Source organism: Plectropomus leopardus, chromosome 21, assembly GCF_026936395.1.
Source record: "Plectropomus leopardus strain MGB_pleo_1.0 chromosome 21, ASM2693639v1, whole genome shotgun sequence".
In the NCBI taxonomy this organism is placed as follows: domain Eukaryota; kingdom Metazoa; phylum Chordata; class Actinopteri; order Perciformes; family Serranidae; genus Plectropomus; species Plectropomus leopardus.
Genome location: NC_142196.1, coordinates 19,762,641 through 19,774,932, shown reverse-complemented (window position 1 = coordinate 19,774,932; position 12,292 = coordinate 19,762,641). Strand labels below are relative to the sequence as shown.

The window sequence follows — 12,292 nt, the reverse complement described above, 5'->3', positions numbered from 1 at the left end:
TTTTTTTTTTTTAAGTCAAAAGACTTGCTTAACCCTTTAATGTCCTGCTCAACAAGCACATTTTGAGTCACTGTATCTTAATGAAAAATGTGTTGAATTGAACTCAATCTGAATGAGCCGCCTCTACCATTTATTTTAGGTATGTTAAGCTAAAACGATCCACTAGATGCCGCTGTGTCTTCAAACAGTCTGCCTTATCAGTTCGCCTCCTAGAGGGCGTTAGACAAATCGCACCACACCTGAGGGCTGTGTGTGATGGGATTTTTCTTTCGACATGTTATAGTTTCAGAGGTCTCACCAAACAGAGTTATGTAACTTTATATAAAAAATAAAAGTCTGATAAAGGCCAAATTATTATTATTTTTTTAAAACATGCTTTACTAAATGGTGATTTGGCCTTTTATGGTGAATGTACTGAATCTAAGCCAGTAAAACTGAAACTGAGTATTTGCTAAGAAATAAAAGAGCCTCTGATCATTCACTGTTGTTAAATGATACATTAAATTTTACCCATTATGTATATGGTGAAAAAAATTCATCAGCAGGTGTTTTTTTACTGTCTAAAACCATGTTTCACTAAACGGTCGAGTTGCTCAGATAATAAATTGTCATTTTTCTATGAAATGAAAAAATATTGAATATTCACTGTTGTTAATACCATATATTTAATGTTAGTTTATTATATATTATATATGGTGAAAGGAATTATATCAGTATGATTTTTTTCACTATTTCTGAGACGTTTTGGAAGTACTGTAATCGTTAATATGTGAAATATAATATTAGTACCCGTAATAACACTAACTCCATGGTCATAAATTAATACACACTGGTATTTTAACAAGTTACAGCATTATAACAGTAAATGATTTGTAATTTGGATTTTTTCTCTCTTACCACGAACAGCCAACTGTGTCCTATTTAAAAAAAAAAAAAAAAAACAGGGTTGAAAAAATGAACATTGATGTTTGTTCATATAATCCCAAGGACATAAAAAATGCGAAGAAAAAAATCACATTGCTTTTTTCCTAGCAAGGACTTTAAAGGGTTTTAAAGCATGTGCCGATAATATTTTAAGTGCAGAAATGTATTCTATCTTGTGTCAGAGCAGAGTTTTCCATTAGCTGCACATCATGCATCTTCCCTGCTAAAAACAGAACATGTCCGTTTAGAGCAAAATGTTCCCTTTTGATTAGCTGTTCCATAGCAGCTTGTTAAACTGATAGCAGAAAGGCACAGAGTGGAATTTTATTCATCATAAAGTGCACTTCATCACTTAATTCTCCTCCCTCCCTCTCTCCTGCAGACATAACTGAGTGTGCCTTACAGTTCCCAGAGCCGTACGTGTACTGGGACACACTGATGAAGATATGCGTGTTTGTCTTTGCCTTCGTCGTGCCTGTGCTCATCATCACCGTGTGCTACTCCCTCATGGTCCTGAGGCTGAAGAGCGTCCGCATGTTGTCCGGCTCGCGGGAGAAAGACCGCAACCTGCGACGGATCACGCGGCTGGTTGTGGTCGTGGTGGCGGTGTTTGTGGTCTGCTGGACGCCAATTCACATTTTCATCCTGGTGAAGGCGCTCGTGAGCATACCGGAAACCACCGCCATCATGGCCGCATACTTCTTCTGTGTGGCTCTGGGCTACACAAACAGCAGCCTGAACCCTGTCCTGTACGCCTTCCTGGATGAGAACTTCAAACGCTGCTTTAAAGACTTCTGCCTCTCAGCCAGACTGAAGGGGGACAAGGTGTCAGGGAGCAAGAAGACCCCCAGCAGTGTGCGGGAGGCCGCCGTTCCCCTGGAGAACCCTGATGGGACTAGAAGGCCGACATGACTAGCAGTGGAGCTGTCTTCAATTTCCCACATTGGAAAAGAAGACTCACATGACCTCGGCCTAACACACGTCACATCTGCAATGTAGTTTTGACTCTATTACAGAATATATTTTCATTATAACATGGAGTTTAATCAGTGCCATTACTAATGCGATTTCATTTCAGAGATCAAATGAAAGGGTCTGTAACGCCCGCCAACGTTTTAAACCACAAACATAATACAAATCTGCAGCTTTTAATGTAGTAATCCCACAAATGTAGTAAATATCCCACAAATGTAATAGCAGTTGCCTACCTCAAACGTAATACGTAATTTCCTGCAAATGTACATTTGTAATAACTATTACATTTACAAGCAATCATGCATTACATTTGTAGCCGGCAACTATTATGTTTTGTTACGTTTGTGGGATAATTACTTTAAAAGCTGCAGATTTGTATTACATTTTGTGGTTTATTGTCTTTTGGGCTGTTTTTCTATTGGCCTTGGTCACATTATGAATTGTCTTGTATATATTTTTTCGGGCATGGCAGATTGTGTATTGTGCCACTCAAAGTGATGTCACACCATCAGACTAGCGCCTTTGTGAGGGTCCCATAAGCCATTTTTGTTTTCCTGCAATGGCAAAGGCTTGACCTGCCCTAGTCCCCCTCTGATTGGCTTAGACCTGTTGCCTTCATTTGTTGTGTTGGTTAGGCTCACTGCAGGTTATTTTTTTTAAGTATTTTGATTTGAACTTTTGTTGCGGTTTGGCCTTTCGTTCACACAACAACAGTGTTTTGGGGGCCTGAAAATGCAGACTTTTTAAGACAGGGTTTAATCTTTTAAAAAACGCAACCCTTTCTGGCACTGTGTGATCCTGTGAGAATGGTGACGCACAGCCGCACTTTGTGCATGCACTAGATTTTCTTCTATGGTGTGTCATTACAAAGTTACACCGCCAACTACTGGCCTGGCATGGCCTAAATTTATCGAACCACATTAGCAGTGGCTAGTCTTGAGTCACCCTTGCAAGTAAAGTTATGGATTCAAATCCAGAGAAGTAAAAGTCTGACATGAATAGTGTGTGGACGGAGTTTTTTGTTTTTGGTTAGGGTAAGAATATCAAGTTAAGCCAATCAGAGGGAGAGTAAAGCAGAATAGAGAGGATCATGCTTTTAACATCCTGGGGGAAAGAATTGCGTATCATCGGCTGGTTGAGTTTTTAATATACTGCGCCCTACGGTTAAAAGGAATATTGGTTTGCTGCGAGAAGAAACCTGCACTGAGTACAAAAGATCCAGACATGTACCAGCATGATTCTGCATTGTTGTCTATGCGGCCGTCTTTGTGGAAAGAATAAACCAAGGCTTAAAGGGAAATTGGTGTTTTTCAACCTGGACTCTATTTTCTCACGTTTTTTGTATCTAAGCCACTGATGGGGAAAACAATATTTGAAATTGTTCCAGTACTGAGAGAGACTGCTGTGAAACAAGTTGTCATGTAATCCCCAGAGGCAACTGTGCAAATCAATTAGAAATCAACTGTCAGATGCAGATTGTTTTTAGAAGTGTGACAACATTACAAAAAAAAAACCTACAGAGAAATTAATTATTTCTGTGTTTTTTCAAGTTACCGCTTGTGAGATTTCAGAATTAGACTTTTCTTTGAGGGAGACTTGATCACAAACAAACAGACCAGCAAAAGGTACAGAAAAAAGTTTAATTTCTCTATAGGGTCCTCTCCATAATAACAAGAACTTTTAATGGACATACACTGACGAAGCATAATTGGCCATGGGGATTACATTGCAGCCTGTTAAACTGCTGTAGCTGCAGTGGTCTCTCTCAAAAATTGCTACCTCCATTACTCACTTAGACACAGAATCATGGAAAACCAGGGTCCAGGTTGAAAAATATCACCGTTTTCCCTCACCTGTGCTGTGTATTGATAAATCCATGGTGCTGTCCATGGTGCTGAAGTAGCAGACAGATTTGTAATGTCTTTTTTGCCCTTCTATCACCCTCAACTTGGATCCATAAAATTCTAAACCATACAGCAGGAAAGTGAAAAAGGCACGTCCTGAAAAATATTGCGTTATAACTAATGAGAATATAATGCCAAAATGTCTCTTGAAAATTGTTGAGTATGATATGGAAAAAATAGACAAAGATGGATCAAAATTGAAAGATGTTGGCTCCTTTCCACAGTATACTTGTTGCATCAGTGTTTTTATATTTTTCTGCTAATTTAATTGCATTTTGTTCACGCCTCTCTGAAATTGTATTTATTCCCGTCATTTCCTACCCATAATTTCTCTATAACCAAATGTGCCTTTAAGAGTCCAGGATATAACATGTCAGTAATAGCGGAAAATAATTTCAGCGGTGATTACAGAATAGGGTCAAACAGCACTTCATCCCTACAGTTTTTTTTAATTCACTTAACATGTCAGTGGTAGCTGCATGATCAGTGACAGCAGATATGTGCCATAACCTTTTTCACCTCTGTGAAGAGTTTGAATCGTGCTGAATGACCACAGTGTGAGATTAATGTCAGACTTTGAAGTCACTAAGAGGTAAACTACAACAAAGAACTCAGCTGCATCAAAGCAAGTTTATTGATTAGAAAAATTGAAAATCCTGGACTTGAATGTGCTTTTAAAATTTGACAGAGGGCTTTCTATCAGCTTTGAATCTGGAATTGTGTCCAGTTTGATAAGTTGTTTTAATTTATGGTAATCACATTTGCTTTGTGTGGCTTTTACCATGATACACATACAGTAGTCTTATTGTAACACTCATGCTATTATTGTAGAGAAAAGCTGTGTAGTTGTGCACATACATACAGTTTATTCAGTAAACTGTACAGTATTATAGTATTAAAACAGTACAATATTTTGTATAGATTTCCAAAAAGCTTTGCACAGACATTGAAATACACTGTATTTGTAGCATGTCAGTCATTGCTATGATAGTATAACACAACACAGGCGGCCTGTATGCCTGATGGACTGTGCTGTTATTTTGAATGTACTGCAAATAGACTCTATATTATATATCATGCGTCACCCACAGTATAAATGCATCCCTCTCATTAGAGGTTAGTTAATATTAAAGTAATTTAGTAATTATTCCATTTTCAAAAACTATTACACTCTCATGTCCTTACAGCTTTGTGGGTTTAGGGAAAGTTTTTCATTGTTAATAATACTCTATGTATATAGATAAAGCACAGTTCTTTTACTTTAGAAAAACAATAAGAGACATTATTCTAAGAAGCGACACTGTGACCAAGACTTCATTTTCTTTTCTATCTCTGTGCTCACTGTTTAAATCTGCTGTTGCTGCTGTATATTAGCTTTGTCTGCTGTCAGCCGAACAGCAGACGCATTGATCAAAACATCCTGTGTGTGAAGCGCTTGATATTAAAGCAAGTCAAACAAATCCACATCGATTCTCTTATCTTGCAGTGACAAGCTCAACTTGTTTGAATTTTTTGCAGTGTGTGTGTTTGTGATACTCTGTTGCAAGGAATGTCATTACTTTTGAATATTGAATTTCAAAATAAATCAAGTTCCCTTACACTGGCTTATTTAAATCACAGTTTAAATGATAAAAAGCAGTTTTAGTTTGTAGATAATTTTCTGCAGTTCTCTGCAGGTGTAGTTTCTCTGCTGCCAACAGCTCCCTCCAGAGGATATAAATGTTATTACTATAATACATGTCTGGTTAGAAAAATAAATCCTACAATTTCAATGAGTTGCAATCTGCAAGAATTTATTAGATTTAGAAAATTATTTTGAAAAAGTCAGTTGTAAATGTATGATTATTATAATTATATATTTGAGATTATATTACAAAATATATATGTATAGTGTATTTCTAATTGTAGGAATTTTTTTAGGTCAATTCCTTGTCCATTTTTTTTACTCTTCTTTTCTGGCTTATTTCCTGTACTTTTCTTGTAACTTTTAACTTCTTTTTTGTTAATTTTTGGGTTATTGCTTTTGTTAAGTTACTTATTTCTTTCTTCCCGTGTTTGCGAGAGAAATCTCTAAAAAATTTGCTTGGGTTTTAAAGGGTTAAATGTATGCCATGATTTTTGTGCAGGCCTACTGTTTGAAAAAAATCTGAAAAAATATAAATAAATCAATTAATAAAGAAATAAATAGACAAAAAATAGCTAAATAAATAATTGTTTTATTTTAACATGAGGGAAATTAATAAAATCAACAAAATAAGGAATTAGGATACAAACACAAACAAAATATTAAACCATGATTCAAACACGGAGACATAATAACAGCTGTTTGGAGGGCGCGGCTGAGTACGTAATGATCACGTGTCTCTTCTGACGTCATTCCGCAAGTCTCTTCCGGGTGTTTTCCCTCAGCTGGACGGTTTCAGCGAGCCAGCGTCGCTTTCGCCTGAAGTTTTAAAGCCTTAAACTGTTTCTGCCAAAATGAACCGATTATTTGGCAGGTCTAAACCCAAAGGTCCGCCGCCGAACCTGACGGACTGCATAGGAAGCGTGAGTATAACCCCGAAATAACTTTTGTAGGCTGCCTCGAGCAAAGTAAACAAAGATGGCTAAGCTAGCTACTTGTTAGCTAACTTTTCTGCGCAGAAAACAGGCCAATGTTTCACGTATTTAACTAACATGTCGTATTTAACGAACCTAATAGTTACTAACGTTAGGTGTTCAATCATTGAAAGCAGACATAATTATTTCAAACGTAGTTTTTTGTCAAACTGTATTGATGGGATCGCTCGATAGACAAATTATTTAAAGAAAACAATGGGTTAAGCTGCTCGTGTAATGAATCAGCGTTATGTAATTTTGAGCAGGAATTTAAAACATTTCACTGGCACACATCAAAACCATGTCGCTCTCTCGGTGAAATGGCTGCCATTAACCAGTTATACTGGTTGTCTGTCTGGTCAGAGCTATTATTAGCTAACTGGGGTGGACTCCCATTTAAATGTAGTTATGATAATTATAAATACAGTTCTCTGGACATTTTTTCCCAGCTTTTGGGAAATTATTTGCTCAGTCTACTAATTCCTTGCAATTTCCCAACATGGAAAGAAGGCAATGAGCAACCAAAGAAGAAATGAAATGTTAAAAGTTAGAGACCCCGAAAAAGTGCTTAAAATTTTTTAATAGTTTTGTGACATGATTTGAAATTAAATGTCATTATGATCACTTCACATAAAGTTTTCCTTCTTTTTTCTTTTTTTGCCTAGATATTTTCTTCTGGCTTTTTAAAAATAATTCTCAAAATCATTTAATTTCATGCAATTTGTGGAACATTTCTTACCAAGTTTCTTATCACCATTTCCCCGAATGTTTCTGAAAGAAATGGCACCAATTTACTTTGGGTTCAAAGGTTAAATACTTGTGAGAGGCACCTTAAAGCACAAGAAAAGTGATGTTACACCAGGTTTCTGATCAAAAGTTGATGACTTTATCACTGTGTTTAATTTGCAGGTTGATGGTCGGGCGGAGTCTGTTGATAAGAAGATTGCCCGACTAGATGCTGAACTCGTAAAATACAAGGACCAGATGAAAAGGATGAGAGATGGGCCCTCAAAGGTGAGATTTCTTGTCCACCATAGTTGGAAAACAAAGAAATGAACTGGCTCTTCTCTTTAAACTCTTTATGTTGCGACCAGCCAGTGCCAAATTCATTTCACATTACTCATTTCAAAAAACGTTGTGACACTCAGGCTTCCCGTAGTCAAGTCATGGAATTTTACACTCACATCTTCCAGTCACAGAAAAGTCATGGACTTAGTAGAAATCATTGAGTGTTTTGGAAAATCCGTGAAAGTTTGTTGTTTATTGACACTGTCATTTTCTATGGAAAACCTTCCATGTAATATACCGTAACGGCAAATTAATTTTATATATATATAAAAGATATAAAGTTTCTCGAATGTATTTCAACGTGTGACATTTTGTTTACCATCATGTACATTTCCTTAGTTTCTTCCTGCGTTCCCTCTCTCCCTTCATGTATTTCCAGCTAGCTGAAATTATGTTTGAATAGAGTTTGAATCTGGTGTGTTTGAAAGGTCATGCAAAAGTTTTGAAATGTCCATTAAAAATGTGTGAGAACCCACGACATCATACATAAGGAATGCAAGAAGTGGAAATATGTTTTCTAGTTGTTTTTTGTTCTATATTTGATACATTTTGCCTTCACAAAACACAGCTTTCTGATTAAAAAAAACAAGTAAATTACTCATCATACACTTGTGCCCTGTTCATGTTTTGTGTTTTTAAATATTCTCTTTTTTTTTAATTTACCAGAACATGGTCAAGCAAAAGGCTATGAGAGTTCTGAAGCAGAAAAGAATGTAAGTCAAAACCTCAAATTAACCTTAAAAGCTTAAAATGTTTTTTCTTACCAAACATACTTATGCTCTACATCAAACACATAAAGTTTAACTTATTTCCATCCTTATTTCTTCCAGGTATGAGAGTCAGAGGGATAACCTCATGCAGCAGTCGTTCAACATGGAACAAGCAAACTACACAATCCAGACCCTGAAAGACACTAAAACCACCGTAAGAGATGAAAACAAGATAGATTATAACTGAGAAAAATGGGTCTTTCTGCTAACATTTGCTTTTTCCTTCTAGGTTGACGCCATGAAAGTCGGCCTCAAAGACATGAAGAAAGCATACAAGAAAGTGAACATTGATCAGATTGAGGTAATTGTTTAGGAGGACCACAGTAGCTATGTGACGTTGGCTAAAACTAAGATAATTTATGTCACCAGATCAAATAGTGATGTATCCAAAGATAACGCATCCTTATTTTCTGCTGATGTGGCATTTACGCTCAGTGTACTGGACCTTCATCAGCTTTTTCAACATATGTAATGGATGAAATGGAAATATTTAAACTCTTTGCATTTCCTTTATTATACAGGATCTTCAAGATGATCTTGCTGATATGATGGAGGATGCCAATGACATCCAGGAGGCGCTGGGCAGAAGCTATGGCACGCCTGACATTGATGAAGCTGACTTGGAAGCCGGTAAGATAGTTTTATGTCTGGATTTTTCTTTGACTTTTGTTTTTTTGACCTTTTTCTTTTCCATTTCATATTAAACCTTTGAAAACAACATCAGTTTTGTTGTGTTGCATTCAGACGCCTTACACGTGCATTTAAACCTTTAAGACCTGTTTGATTTATTTTGAAAACATGGCTTAAAAAGCAACAAGCAACTAAGCAAGACAAGAAAAAGACCTGAAAATCATTTTCATAAAAGGGAGAGACAGACAGGGTGAAAGTTATAATGAGAAAATAAATAAAAGGGAAAAATGTTCATAAAACTATATTTAAAGGTATTAATATAAAATATTATATATATATAACTATTTCAAAAACATGGGAAGAAGTTACAAGATACAACAAAATTACCCACAATTAAGCAAAAAAATTAAAAAACAAAGTAAAAAAAATATTATTAATAATATATATTATCTATTATCTCAAAACTCTACAGCATCTCAGGAGATTTAGCTCAGTGGGTAAATCAGGTATTTAGTATACCTGAGGTTGTGGGTTCAAGTCTCACCTGGGACAGGTGATTTTTGACTTTTATGGCAGAAATAAAATATAATATTGGCTGATATATTTGTCTGCTCTTCTAATATAAGTCTTGGATGATGTACCTTGCAAAGAACACTTAAAACAATTAAGAAACACACACAATTGTCACCTGAATTTTCATATATTGAATACTGAATTTTCCCTGCAAAAAGCTTAGTTGATTTTTGGCCTGACACTTGTATCCATTGAGTTTTCAACATACGTCACTGCAGATACTGAGCTAAATGGAACATCGAAACCACACAACATGTTGGGAGCTTTAGCTCAGTGGGCAAATCAGGTGGTTAATGTGTCTGAGGTTGCTGGTTCAAGTCTTATTTGGGACAGGTGATGTTTGACTTTTATGGCATAAATAAAATAAAATATAGGCTGATAGGTCTGTCTGCTCTGCTGGTGTAAGTCATCGATGACGTACCTTGCAACAAACAACTACAGTTAAAAAACACACGTGTCTCCCGAATGTTCATATACTGAGTACTGAATCTGCCCTGCCTTAGAACTTAGTAGATTATTGCCCTGGCTCATATATCAGTTGAGATGTTGGAGGCCATCGCTGCTGATACAATAAAGGGAACGTCGAAAACATACAAAGTGTCTGAAGGTATAGCTCAGTGAGTAAGGCAGATGGTTGGCCTCCCTGAGGTTGGTGGTTCAATCCTCACACTGGGACATGTGACCTTTACCTGATTTTATTAAATATTATTATTATTATTATAAATATTTATATATTTATTCATTTATGCCATATAATATGTTTCAGGGACCCCTTCACCTTATTTTATGAATTCTGTTCTATTATATTATTATTATATTAATAAATATTCATATATTTATTAATGCCATAAAAAATCATTTGGCTGTACAGTAATACAGTTTAGACACTAATTATGATATTGCAGAACAAATTAAGTACATAAAGTACAGTAATACATCGTTTTAGCTGAAAAAACAGGTGAAGTGGTCCAAAAACAGGTAAAACCAGTATCGGCAGTGACGTCTGTCGAAACTTGACTGATATATGAGTTAGGCCGATATTTCTTGATATCGACAGACGTCACTGCCGATACTGGTTTTACCTGTTTCTGGACCACTTCACCTGGTTTTTCAGCTAAAATGATAAAATACTGTACTTTATGTACTTAATTTGTTCTGCAATATCATAATTAGTGTCTAAACTGTATGATTGTACAGTCAAATTATATTTTATTGCATAAATAAAATATAATATATATAATAAAATATTGGGTAACATCTATTAGCTCTGCTAATGTCAGAGTCATATGGTTTTGAAACATGCTATATTCCTGACTTTCCTATTCCAGTCACTTACTTTCTGATCCTTTCTTATTCATATTTTAACTTCTTATACTGTTATTCCTGTCTGTCAACTCAACTTCCTGTTTCGCAACTTAACTCTTTGTAACTTGACTAACTTTCCTGTCTTTCAAACCAACTTCCTGTTTCTCACCTCAACTTCCTGTCTCACAACCCAACTGCATGTAACTTGACTAACTTTCCTGTCTCTTAACTTAACTTCTTATCTTTCCACCAACTTTCTGTCTCTTGACTGTCCTTGTCTTTCAACTCAACTTCATGTGTTTGACGTTCCCTTTAGCTCTATGTTAGCTTTGGGTTTAGCTCAGTCTTCAAAAGTCACCCATCCCGGTCTTGAACCACCAACCTCAGGGACACAAATCACCTGAGTTACCCACTGAGCTAAACCTCTTGACAATTTTGAGTCGTCGACGTTCCCTTTAGCTCAGCATTGGCAGTGACGTCTGTCGAAAATTCCACCGATATATGAGTCAGGCCGATAACCTACCCAGCTCTTGGCAGGGCAGATTCAGTATTCAGTATATGAACATTCAGGAGACAGCTGTGTGTTTCTTAACTGTTTTAAGTGTTTGTTGCAAGGTACATCATCTATGACTTATATCAGCAGAGCAGACAGACAATATTTTTTTTTATTTATGCCATAAAAGTCAAAAGTTACTGTCCCAGATAAGACTTGAACCAGTGACCTCAGGAACACTAAACACATGATTTACCCACTGAGCTAAAGCTCCTGACATTTTGCAAATTTTCGACATAACCTTTAGCTCACACCACCAGTGCTCGGGCCCTTATATATATATTGATTTATATATATTAGTTTCGCCTTTTTTGTTTCTGAATTGCATATAATTTGGTTTTAGTTTGTAACTTCTTCCCATGTTTTTATGTTGTTGTCGAGACGCTAATTACACGAGATGATCGTGCTGGTGATGACTGCCACTTGCTGTGATCTTAAACTGTTCATGTGTCCACAGAGCTGGATGCTCTGGGAGACGAGCTCCTCATGGATGACGACAGTTCCTACCTGGATGAGGCTTCGTCAGCTCCTGCCATCCCAGAGGGCATGCCCGGAGACAAGTCTGTCAACAGGGTACGTCACTTTTGTTGGATTTATCTGTTTTCTACTCTTTCTTCAACCAGCTTGTCATTCATGACAGTCCTTTTTTGTGTTTCAGGATGGCGTCCTGGTAGACGAGTTTGGCCTTCCTCAGATTCCGGCTTCATAAAGCAGAAATCAGAACTCTTGTGCAATTTTCTCATGTATCATAGCCTTTTTTGTATTCATCCAACTGACACTCCCAGCCTTAAAACCAAAGTATCTCCTATCCTACGAATTATGGAAACTGTAACCTCAAATCAGATGTCTTTAATCATTCTTTTACTGCGCTCATGATATATATATACCTGAGGTGATTGTTTGAATTGGGATTCTCTTAACTTTGTACAGTTTCTGCAGCATATGTTGCCAAGAACAAAATAAATTATATTTTTCAAACAGTACATTTAAGT

General features: G+C 36.4%; 2 protein-coding genes across 4 annotated transcripts in view; both read left to right on the top strand.

Moving 5' to 3' along the window:
* LOC121960972 (delta-type opioid receptor-like) overlaps positions 1-5,263 on the top strand; it is a 63,425-nt gene extending 58,162 nt beyond the window's left edge. For all 3 annotated transcript variants that reach the window (XM_088072322.1, XM_088072321.1, XM_088072323.1), the window contains one exon: positions 1,307-5,263. In XM_088072322.1, coding sequence (XP_087928448.1) covers positions 1,307-1,836 — 530 coding nt within the window. In that variant the 3' untranslated portion in view covers positions 1,837-5,263. The remainder of the gene's footprint in view (positions 1-1,306) is intronic.
* Positions 5,264-6,186: 923 nt separating this feature from the next.
* Positions 6,187-12,283, top strand: chmp5b (charged multivesicular body protein 5b). The gene is made up of 8 exons (XM_088071991.1): positions 6,187-6,350; positions 7,311-7,415; positions 8,136-8,182; positions 8,300-8,393; positions 8,469-8,540; positions 8,761-8,869; positions 11,758-11,873; positions 11,959-12,283. The coding sequence occupies exons 1-8, from the start codon at positions 6,282-6,284 to the stop codon at positions 12,007-12,009; spliced, it is 663 nt and encodes a 220-aa protein (XP_087928117.1). The 5' UTR covers positions 6,187-6,281; the 3' UTR covers positions 12,010-12,283.
* The last annotated feature ends 9 nt before the right edge of the window (positions 12,284-12,292 follow it).

Excerpts from the sequence above, each read along its gene's own strand:
- chmp5b (XM_088071991.1), top strand. The coding sequence starts at position 6,282 with ATGAACCGATTATTTGGCAGGTCTAAACCCAAAGGTCCGCCGCCGAAC. Across the intron at positions 6,351-7,310 it reads TGACGGACTGCATAGGAAGC|GTTGATGGTCGGGCGGAGTC; the intron begins GTGAGTATAACC and ends TTTAATTTGCAG. Across the intron at positions 8,394-8,468 it reads TGAAAGACACTAAAACCACC|GTTGACGCCATGAAAGTCGG; the intron begins GTAAGAGATGAA and ends TTTTCCTTCTAG.